The sequence below is a fragment of the Trypanosoma rangeli genome, assembly GCF_003719475.1.
Source record: "Trypanosoma rangeli strain AM80 chromosome Unknown Tra_15.4_contig_00174, whole genome shotgun sequence".
Classification (NCBI taxonomy): Eukaryota; Euglenozoa; class Kinetoplastea; order Trypanosomatida; family Trypanosomatidae; genus Trypanosoma; species Trypanosoma rangeli.
The window spans coordinates 29,978-41,475 of record NW_021705912.1 but is presented as its reverse complement, the minus strand read 5'-3'; the positions used below and the strand labels follow the sequence as shown (position 1 = coordinate 41,475).

Below are 11,498 nucleotides of genomic sequence, written 5' to 3'. Positions count from 1 at the left end.
TTCGTGGGCCTGTGCCTGATCAGAAGATGGTCCTCTCTTTGAACGTCTTTCGTCTCCAGGGGAGTCCTGAGCCCGTGCCTGATCAGAAGACGGTCCTCTCTTTGAATGCCTTTCGTCTCCAGGGGAGTCCTGAGCCCGTGCCTGATCAGAAGACGGTCCTCTCTTTGAATGCCTTTCGTCTCCAGGGGAGTCCTGAGCCCGTGCCTGATCAGAAGACGGTCCTCTCTTTGAATGCTCCTCCTCTCCGGGGTATTCTTGCGCTAGAGCCTGGTCCCCGTATTCCTCATTGACATTTTCATGATGGCTTTCCCTGTCACCGTTCTGGTGATCTTGAACCTCAAGAGACCTTTCTCTTCCCTCGCTTAGTAGGATGCGTTCTTCCCCATCGCTCTTCACGTTGTTGGTAGCGCTGTTGTCTTCTGACTTCCTGAGTGCCGCGTCATCGGCGGCGGAAACACGTCTGTAGTTCACCAGAATTTCACCCATCAGTTTATCCTCGTCATACGGGTCGTGCATTTGTACAACAACATAGCTCCTCTCCTTATCCGCGACAAATTCGCCGCTGCTGATTCTCTCGTTGCCGTCAAGGACGTGCACGTTTATGTCCGATTCGTCATAATCCAAGTCAATAAACTGCATCTGTTGGTTCCAGTTGATGATGTTCGTCATGCCGTCCTCGTCCAGCGTGTTGAATGCAACAAATGTCGAGCCTTCCATATGACCGGCATACAAACAGACTTGTGCCTGGGTCAGCGGGTTTCCATCGTGATCGGAAAGGTTCACGCCACGCACGACAGTGACAAAGAGAGGCCCATGGGTTTTTGTCGCGTGTTGCCCCATGGCCCCCCGCTCCAACTTCTTCTTGTGAATCAATTGGAGCCGTTCCAGCTCCTCTTGCAGCGTCGTATGTGGTGTGAGACGCCACTCAAGCGCAATCTCACCCCACAAGGCATCCTCCTTCACCCTTGACTCAACAAGCAGGACGGCAGAGCCCTTGTGGTACAACTCCCCGAAATCAAGTGAAACAGCACCAACAACCAGTAGTCCTTCATCTTCGCCGCCCTCTCCGTGAGCCTTCGGAACGCAGAGCAGGATGTTTCCAAGCCTCTTTTCGGTGATAAGCTGCATGGTCTGCGAGGCTGGTTCAGGGAGGTAATTAAATCCCTCTTTTGTATAATACGGCGACGTTGACATATTCGCCACACCACTTGGCTGGTACTGGGTTGAGGCAGAGAGATTATCGTCTGCGTCACGCAGAACGCAAAGGACGCCGTCCATGAAGGGCTCTGCTCCATTGTCAGTGTACTGGAAGATACGGTGAACGACGAAGACGCAGTCAACAGGATTTTCAAGATTCTGATTCACATTGGTAGGCTCATCCTCCTCTGCACCGGACTTCACATACCACGAGACGACAATAGAGCCCATAGGAGTCTCCTTCATGCGGCCATAGCCGCGTTGCATCTCATCCGGCGAACAAACTGGTAGCACCTCCTCATCACCACGAGCGCGATTGCGTAATGCGTACGGCGGAACAACGATACCGCCAAAGACATGGTCCTGCTCGGCGGGCAGAGCGTCGTCAATGACGAGTAGCTCAAGCGGCTCCTCTTCGTTAGGGTAAGAGAACTCAAAAATCTCCTCCCACGTGGAAAGAACCCCATTACCACGAGGTACCTTCGCCGTCTGTCCCTCAAGCGCTCCACAACGCAAGAGAACGGATGTCGGATCAAGTGGATGAAGGTCAAGATTCTTTCCATGATGCACTGTAACAATGAGGCGCGTCCTGTTCATTTTCCGTTGCATCTTCCGCAGCTCCTCCAGGGTCATCGGAGGTGGGGGCACGAGCGGCTGGTTAAGTTGATCATCATCGGTGTCCTGATGAATGGGAATAGCGCGCGGTCGAGGAACAGCCATGCTGATGGGCTTCGCCCGCTCCTCAAAAATATCAAGTTGCATGAGCCGACGCCGCTCCAATTCCTTCTCCTCCTTTGCGGTGCGCAACAGGTGGTCAGGTTCATGGGAGGGGTTTATGTTGCTACAGCAGGGGCACACGTACACCTCCGGAATTTGCTCGTATGAGCCAATCGGTGGATAACCCTCACGCCGGATAAGCGACGTCGCGGTGTCGTCTTCATGTGGAAGCGGTGCACCAAAAATAGACATGACGTCTTTCTTATGTAACGCCACCTTATATTTGTCTTACTTGGGGGTCTCAGCTCTTTTCCGTTTTGTGTCCTTCTTTTTATTTTCTCTCTCTTCGCTCTTCCTCCTCGCGAGTCCCTTGTTGTTGTTGTTTTTATGTGTATTTTCTCTTTGACCCCTTTTTATTTCGAGTAGCACTCCGATTGCTTGTGCGTGTGTGTGCCGGGAAGCAAACGGGCTGGGGGGAGGGGAGGGGGGGAACGTCTGTTTCTTTTGCGGTTGTTCGGTTGTCTTTGTTTGTCTAACTCCCTCCTCCTATTGTTTCTTAATTTTCCTAAGCGCTTGATTTGCTTGAACGATCCCTTCTTCGCTGCGGTGTGCGTTTTGCGGTGGTGAAGAGCAGAGGGAGACGCAGTGGGCAATAATAATAATAACAACGGGCGGTTTGGCACCCGAGTGAATGCGCAGAAAACACCATCAATCTCGCCGCCCCTCTCGCTGCCGTCGCAGCACATCCAAAAAAACTTTACATGGCGAAGGATACAACAAAAAGGTCTGTGGGTGGAAATGTAACGTGTATTCTTCTATCAGCTTCCCCTGCAAACATTTACACACCTCTCCATACCCACACAACACTTTTCCTCCTTCTTTCCTTATCTCTTTCTCTTCCCTCTTCTGCTGTTCGTTCCCGTATGCGTGTATGTGTGTCATTCTAGTTTAGTGGCAGTGTATATACATCAAAGAATGAAGTGGTGCGAGGAAGTATGTGTGGATGCGTGATACGAAAGGTTGCATTTAATGCCTGGCATGCTGCAGACAATGTCGTGCATGGACGGTTGCTCCACAAGAGCGGGTCGGGGGGGAGTGCGTGAACGACGTGAACGGGTGCACATTTATCCCCATATATTATGTTCCCGGCCTTCCCTTCTCATGTCGTGAATGCAACGGAGGGGGCGTAGAGATGTCCAACCTTACTGCGCAGCAGACTAACCTCCGCACGCAGGGCGTCAATCTCCTCCTGCTGCGCGGCGATAAGTAACTTGAGGTTGCGCCGGTCCTCCGCTGTAGCGACGTTGGAGCCGTCATACATTCGGCTCACCACCTTCTGCGTGGCACATGACAGTGACCGCTCCACATCTTGCCGGCTGCTCTCCTGATCGCCCAGCTCGTGCAAAAGGCGTGTGTTCTCTACGAGTCGACGCTGCATTGTCTCCCGCAAAGCGGTAATTTTCTTCTCACGCTTTCGCAACTCCCGCTCCCAGGAGAGCTCTTCTATGCGCAGCTGCTCCTTCAGCTCCTCCACCTCCCGACAGCTGGTGGTGGACTCCAGCAGCTCCAGATTCACGGTGCACCCAAACTTCAGCATCATCGCCTCGTACACTTTTTCCTTCCATTTGGCGTGCAACGCCTCTTTAACCGTCCGCTCACGCTGCAGCCGCTGCAGCTCCGCCGTCATTTCCTTCAACTTCATCCGCCAGTCCCGTTTCTCCTCCGCCATTTCCTCAATGCGATGATGCAGCTTCGCCATCACATGATCGGAAATGACCACAAGATCATCCCGACGGAAGGTGTCGGGGCACTTCTCTTCCTCAAGACACCTCACTTGACTACATCGCAGTGCCACAAGTGTCTGCAGCATATTCAGCTCCTTGCGTTTTTCACCTTGAAATTCCTCAATCGCCTTCAGCGACAAGGACAAGGCCGTGTTGAGTTTCTCCGCCAAAATCTTGTGTTCCTCGATGCAGCGCTGCATTTCCTCCTGTTTCCGTCGTGCCCCCGCGATGGCGTCAACATAGTCAAGCCGCTTCTCGCGCATCGCCAGCACCTCCTGCCAACGATCCCCCGAGCAGTTGGGCGGGCAGACTTCCTCCCATAGGTCCTCCTCGTTCAGGTCTTCATCATCGTCATCGCTTGTGATATCATCATCGTCTGCGGAGACATCGCCAAGGTTTTTACGCCGCTTAATTTGTCGCAAAAACACCTTGATAATGTATGGCACATGCTCTGCTGGAAAGTGAGACTCAATGAAGAACTCTCCCTCATGACGGAATGCCTTGTTTGTCTCCTGCAACTTTTCAATTACGCCCGCCTGCTCCTGTACCTCTTTCTGCAGCTCCGTCACCTCCTGATTTCGTTGATCGCGTGATCGTTTCGTCTCTTCGTACTGTAGCCGTAATTCGCGGTCCTTATGCCGGAAGACAAGCAGGATTTGGTACTCATTAAACATGAGTAGGGAGCGGGCATCCGCCAGAGAGAGATCTGCGTCTACACTAACACGCTCCTCGTGCAATTCCCAAAGGCGCTGGTCGAATGACTTCATCATGGAATCAACACGGCATTGAAGGCGGTAGCGCTCAGCGATCAGCCGCTCTCGTTCCATCTGCTGCTCCTCCTCCTCTACCTCGGTGAGCTTCACATTCTCTAGCTTGGCACGCAGTTCGTTGTCCATTCGCTCCCGTACAGCCACCGCAGCAAGAACAGCCGTGTTGTAAGCCCGTGAAGACCTTGGGGGCGGCGACATGTTGCGGTTCCTCTGCCGCCGGAGCGGGCTTGTGCGGTGGTCGGTAATCGACATGCGGTTAGAGGCCTTTTTAAAACTATCTCCCTCCTCGCCAGACATCAAAGCTCCCGTCCCATCGTTGTTTGCCGAGGCTTCCGTTCCCACAAGATCGGCACCAAACCCACGCTGCGCCTTCCTTGCCAACTCCTCACGCATTTTTTCCTTATGTCGTTGCTTTGCAAACGCTTCAAGGCCCTCGTGGTCAATGACAAAGCGCTGCTCCGGCCTCTCAATCGGCGCCAAGTGGACATCCGCTGACTGAGCGTTTGTCTCCTTCAATGCATGGTTGATCTCCCGTATGCGCCGTAGGAAGACATTCAAAGACTTACACAAGGTTGCCTTTTCATCGCGAAGAAGAAGCAGCTTCTTCGTGAAGGTGCTGCGCAGCCTCAGCACAATCTTTTCGACCCAAATCAACTGGTGCAGCTTCGAAACAGCTGACGGCTTCGAATTGTATGACGGATCCGTTCGCAAAACACATTCCCCACGACGTGCCACCTCGTGTCGCATCTTTGCCTCCAACTGCGCCGCCTCTGCCGCAGGGTCTGGCTTATACGTCAGGAGCTTCTCGTACCCTTGTTTCCGCCGCCTACGTTCCTCACGACGTTCATCCATCTTGACCAGGTGCTGACGCATAGTTGTGGTCAGCAGTCCACTTTCCTCCCTCGTTAGCTTCAGTTGTTCCTGCCGGTGTTTCTCTTCGGTCGCCAGCCACTCGTTAATGCCTGCGGCTGTGGCCAAACGGGCGTCTTCCACTTCAGCACTTCCTGCCTCATCTGTCATGCCCGGAGTTTTGCTCCGGGATTTGCTGTCATTCGTACCGTCGTTTTCCACCGACCTGCCTGCTGCATCTTCTTCCGCATCGAAAGAGAGCAAGTCGTTGATCTCTTTATCCAGTAGCCGAATCGCCGTCTCTGGGTTAGGGGTGCGAAACGATGAGACGGCAAACTCCTTGGAGAAGCTAATCACCTGAAAGTGGTCATAGATGAGGTTATCAATAAATCGATCCCGCATCTTTCGGGTGCGCACATCTTCTCTTGCAACTTGAAGGGCATTCTCATTCCTAGACTCTTTTACACGCCGCTGCTTCTCCTCCTCCATCTCTTGCAAGATTTGCGGGTGAAGGGCCATTTCCTTCTCCGACAGCCGCAGCTGCACGGGGGCGGCGCTGTTCTCCGCCAGCAACTCCGCGTATTTCGCATGCACAACGTGCAACTTCGCAAGAAAGGCATCGAGCTCCCGCTGCTTAGCTTCTTCGGCACTACGACGATCATCCGCCTCTTTTTGTTCGCTGATCGACAATGCAATTGGCTGCGGCGGCACAACCTCCTCGGCACGCAGAGGCGGGTACCCCGCCTGGATCTTTGGAGGCAGTGGCGCATGGTAGCCCTTACGAATTTGTGCCATGACGAGTCCATCTGAACCGACGGACACCAGCATTGAGTCATCAAACGAAGTACAGGCAGTGGCAATTTGCCCGTCTAGCCGATCGTGGGCCGCGGCGGCGAGTATGCATTCCTGGGGCGATTTTTCAGAAGAGTCTAGTGATCGTAGAATCACCTGAGCGCTCTCGCAGATGACGACGATGAAGCTTTCCGAGATGCTGACAGTGGCCAGTTTTGGTACCAAGTCGCGGTAGCACAAGTTATTCATGGGCTCCTCCAAGTAGTCAGGAGGCTCAATCCCTGTCGGTGGTAGCGGGGGAAGTTCCGTGCAGTTGTCATAGCGGATGTTTAGATGGTACCGATACAGCAGTTCCGGCGCCGCAAACCCAACCGCAAACGACCCATCAGGTAGAGGGCAAATAAGATGCACCGGCCACGGCCCCATGTCTTCTTCTTCTTCCTCTTCCTGTATCCCGTCTGCCCTTTCCCCAGCAACCAGGTTCACAAGCTTCTTTTCTGCCAGCTTCCGCTGGCGAATACCAACCAGAGCGTAGATGCAGGTAAACTCAAAGGATACACTGTGATCCATCTCCTCCATTTTGGGTGCCTGAATCGCCAGCAGCTTCCCACTCTCGTATCCCAACAGGCAGCACGACGTTGCGTCGTCCCACGCCGCACACCGAACATCCTTCAAGGGGAGGCAGCAAAAACCAATGGGCGCAATTGCAGAGAGATCCGGATCAATGTCAAAAAAAAAGACTGTGCCGTTTGTTGAAATGGTGCAAAGACGACGTTCATCACGATCAACTGTCATCGTCATAAGGCCATCCGTATGTGGCCGCCACTGACCAAGCAAGACGAAGGTATTACTTCCGCGTTGTAGCAGTAGCACCGTCCCATTCTCGCAGCACGCAATAAGCTTCATCCCGGTTGTGTCCGTACGCAGGAAGCGGAGAGCAACAACTACGGTGGAGACTGGCAGGATGAATTCATACACCTGCTGTGGTGTCACGTAGTCAATGAGACGAATTTTGCCGTCCTCACCACCAGTCACCACTGTGTGATCAATTGGAGACACCGCCGCACTTGTGATGCCACCGCCAGTAAACCGCAATGCCACCCGGGCTCGTTCCTTGGCAAGGAGTCGGGATCTTGCAAGAATGTCCTTGGATGCAATATACGGAACCCGCCAGAGTGCACCGGTACTATCGAGCACGACCCACTCATTGGTGTCACGACAAAGCGTCATGGCGCGAATGTGGGCCTGTGGATCCACAAGTACCTCACAGAGGCATTCCGGTGCATACAACGGTGGGGCTCCGTCGCCCTCCGCTGTCTCCAGCTCGCTGACACGCCAATAGCGCATGTATCCGTCATCGCCCGCCGTAAGGATGACACGCCCGTCCTCAAGCAGTTCCAGAACGTTTATCGCGCCGTTGTGGCAGGGCTTGTAGTCGTAGCTTTGCACAGCCAGTGCAACTGCCCCATCCACTTCATCCTTGATCACCTCCTGCGCAAAGCAGCAGCGCACGAGATCCCCCTCCCACAGGAGGATGAGCCCACATTCGGAGCCTGAAAGAACCTTGCCGTCCGACAGCACAACAAACCCCGACACGTTGGTAATCTCCAGCCGTCCAAATTTCCCCAGTAACCCTTGTAACTTTAGCCCCGTAAACGTGTTTGCCATTGACCAAAACTTGATGTTTCCCGCCCCACCGGTCACAAGAACACCACTATCAAAGCGACTAAACACGACTGTGTAGACGTCCGAGTTATGGCACTTGCTGCGCAAAATCATCCCCCGCGTATTCCAGTTCCACACAGCCAGGGAATAGTCCGGGTACATACCAACCGTGGCCATCATCGTCCCGTCCTTGTTGAAGCAACAAGCACTGAATCCCCTTGTCGCACCGCCCACAAATTGCCCCACCTCCTCGCGTGAGGGCCAACTGTACACACGAATCAACGGATCGTTCGGGAGTTTCTCGCACACGACATAAAACCGCCGCGAAGGGTGCACCGCAACGACGCCCACACCACCATTCTCAGGTCCAGGAGTTGACATTATTTTGCCGCTTTTTACATCCACAAACATCACAAATCTTCCAGATGCCATGAGAACAATGGAGCCTGTGAGGGCGCAGACGCCGTTGTATCGCATGGAATAGAGGCCATGGTGGGAAAAAAAACTGGTCCCAACCTCCGCCTCGGGGTACACATGCAGCGGCGCCTTTTCCTTTACCGCCTCCGCCGGCGCAGTCATGTCGCGGTAGTGAGAGAGAGTGATAAAGAGAAAGGGCTCCACAAGACTCGACTGCTACTATCACCCAGAAAAAAATTGACGTGAACCAGAGAGTAAAAGAAACAAGAAGAAATAAAATAATAGCAACAGTAATAGTACCCACTGCAATACGCACCAACATATGCACGCGTCGGCACGGCATCACACAAGCTCCGCAAGCGAGTCAGAGAAGCGGCAACAACAATAAAAAATGGAGGAAAAAGATAAGCTGCGGAACGGTCCTGTAGCCGTCACCAGCTCCCTCCAGAGTAACAGGAATGCAGAAGGCTAGAGAACCATCGTCGTACGTGACAACAGCAGCATGAACATAAATATTCATCGTCTTTGTTTCTCTTATTCTATCTCTTGTCTCCCTTTTTCATATACTTCTCTTTGTTCTTATACACCAGTTGTTCGCAGTATCGAGTGTTGCTTTGGCTGGCTCTGCCGCCTCCCCGGATACAAACCAGGTGGAGTGCAACTTTAGTGTAGACCGAGGCGTACCTTCAGCTCGGCAAGCGTGATGACAGGATGCACGCCCTCTGCCTTCGCCTGCTCCGCAACAGGACCAGCGGCAGTTACAAATGCAACCTTCTTGTGACCACCACGACGTACTGCGTGAAACAGCAAAACACATGACTGCTGCTGCAGTGAGACAGGCGTCGATGTCGCCGAGGAAGTGACGCTTGGCAGCAGTTGGACTGTGGAAGAAAGCGGCAGCAAGATTAGCCAGTTGTGTTTTGTCAACCATGCGAGCAGCAGTTGCCGTCCGGCATCCGTCAGTTGCGTTGCAGCAGAAACCTCAAAGGGTACAAACGCAACGGCCCCTGACTTGGCTGCGTATCCATCCATCATCTTCACAAACGCCTCTGCAAGGGCTGACGACTCTGCAAGGGCGCACACCGCAGTCGCATCCAGCACAGTGCCGTACACCTGCGGCGACTCCAAAAGAACGGCCAGTGCATGCTCCAGTGTCACACCACTTCCTTTGTGAGACGGAAAGAGAAACGCCGATGGTCGTTCACGAATAAAGGAACGAAATTCCCCAAGTGTCACAACAGCTGGCCCCAATGCATAGTACAGCGTCTCAAGATTAAAGGGTTCCAATGCTGTCACGTCTGTTTTCGTCGCTGCCTCAACAAAGGGACGCTGCGCCATGCCCAGTGCACGCGCCAAGGCGCATACAAAGACGTGCGCCCCCGCTGGGTTTCCGTACTCAACAATCGCGTCAAAAACATCCATGCAAAGCGAAGCGGTTCCATCGCGTGCGCACAACCGCGCTAAACAGTCACAGAAATGCATCTCAAGGGCCTCACGGGTGTTGTTTTTTCGATTACCAAGAGAAAAAAGAGTCGATTTTCCGTAACGTACCAAAATGTACAGCATCCACCGTGGAATGGGCTGACCGAGAACTCCCGCCAAGTAGCAGGAAAGCTCCTCCACATCACATAACACCTCCGCCACGCGGGTGACGGAGAGCAACGTCGGTGTGGAGAGTGCACACATGGCAAGAAAGAGGATGCAAAGGAGGCTGTACTCCTGCTCCTCGTCACAAAAGCGCAACAACACATCAAATGCAGCCTGATTCAAAGAAAGTCGTCCCGCATATGCATGCTTGACGAGGTCACTGCAGCACAACAGCCGCTCTCGCGCGGAAAACGGTGGCCCCTCCTCTCGTTCGTCCACACCCCCGTTTGGGCAGCCAGACAAGACTTGAATCAACTCACTAATAAATGCGCTCAGCCGTAACTCCGACACGCCGTAACTCGGTGGCGTGTTGCGTCCGCTTAGCAATTCGGTTTGCACAAATCCCACCACACTACGAATAGGCGCGCGGCTCTTAAGCAACGCCTGACCGTAATATACCACAATAGACCCGTTCACAGGGCCATCTTCCCGGACCTGATTAAAAAGCTGACCAAAGAGGTCAACTATTGACCGTTCTAGGGGTGCCGGCATTTGTCGAGCCACAGTATCCAGTTCGCAACAGAGCGAGGACCACACACTTGTCGGCACAGTACCATTCGTAACTAAAGGCGCTAAGGAGAATAGGAGCGAGGCGGCACGCTGGGGCTCCCCCTCAAGTCCCTCCACAATATGCAGGAGCGTATAAACAGACATCGCCGGGGCATCCATCACAAGCTCCTCCGCAAGCTCCGCGATAAGCTTCGTGTGGTGCAGTGTTCTTAGCCGCTTCAATGCCTGATGCAGGGCGGCAAGACTCGGCTGGACCCCAAGTCGCCTGTCAAGCTCAAAGCGTGCGCGAATTTCCTCCGCCCCACGTGGTTCGTCAAACCAGCGAAGAGTCTCAAAACGGCGACGCGCCACCTCAATGGGGTCACGCATAACACGTAAAATGGGCCGCACCAACGCCTCACCTCCGCAACCTGAGACGTCGTCCAGCCTGCGTCGCTTGTGGACGCACAAACTATTCGGCAGCACCGTGCGCCACGCCGCCTCGCGTGTAACGGAGTTGTCAACCGCGTCAGAAAAGGCACGAAACCGCACGGAGCACGGCAAATGCAACGCACTCGGCTCCTCCAGAAGGAGTAGGTTCGAAATCCCCCCGTCCCCATTCCAATCGTCCTCCATTTTGCTTCTTCCTCAACGCAGCGTGTGGGCCCCTCCGTGCGCAGACGCGTTTGCGTGCTTGCGTGTTTTGTGTCACCAGGACCCGTACGCACAGGCACACACACAAGCAGGGTTATAGAAGAAGAAAAAAGAAGAAACGCAGACACACATGCGGCGTGAACACACACACATATACACAGAGCCAGAGATACAAAAATAGCTCCAGAGCATCGGGGATAAGCGTGAGAAACCCACGCACGTGCAAAGAAAGATATATGTATATATATATATATATATACAGAGAGAAAGACAAAGAACAAAAGGAGGAGAAAAGGAACTCGAAGTAAAGGCACTGTTATTGTCTTAATAAATGGAATCTTACCGCCAAAGGATCGTTGGAAAAGGAAAAGTGAACAATGGAGAGAAAAATGGCTCGTGGAACAAAAAAGTAGAAAGCTGTTGCGTGGTTCTGTCGGCAGGCATGGAAGCAAAAAAAAAAATGTAATTCAAAACAAAACGGAAAAAAAAACACACAAACACACACACACACACACAA

At 53.3% G+C, this 11,498-nt stretch overlaps 3 protein-coding genes across 3 annotated transcripts, besides 1 other annotated feature; all 3 read right to left on the bottom strand.

Moving 5' to 3' along the window:
* Positions 1–2,166, bottom strand: TraAM80_05404 (uncharacterized protein; the record flags this gene model as incomplete). Its single annotated transcript, XM_029382283.1, has 1 exon — positions 1–2,166. A coding segment is annotated over one exon (2,166 nt), but the record flags the coding sequence as incomplete, so codon positions are not given.
* A 907-nt stretch (positions 2,167–3,073) lies between these two features.
* On the bottom strand, positions 3,074–8,353 carry TraAM80_05403 (flagellar associated protein; the record flags this gene model as incomplete). Its single annotated transcript, XM_029382282.1, has 1 exon — positions 3,074–8,353. One exon carries the CDS (start codon positions 8,351–8,353, stop codon positions 3,074–3,076), a length of 5,280 nt encoding a protein of 1,759 aa, XP_029238009.1.
* A 501-nt stretch (positions 8,354–8,854) lies between these two features.
* Positions 8,855–10,963, bottom strand: TraAM80_05402 (uncharacterized protein; the record flags this gene model as incomplete). Its single annotated transcript, XM_029382281.1, has 1 exon — positions 8,855–10,963. The coding sequence occupies one exon, from the start codon at positions 10,961–10,963 to the stop codon at positions 8,855–8,857; it is 2,109 nt and encodes a 702-aa protein (XP_029238008.1).
* Positions 10,964–11,213: 250 nt separating this feature from the next.
* Positions 11,214–11,240: a microsatellite.
* Positions 11,241–11,498: the final 258 nt, after the last annotated feature.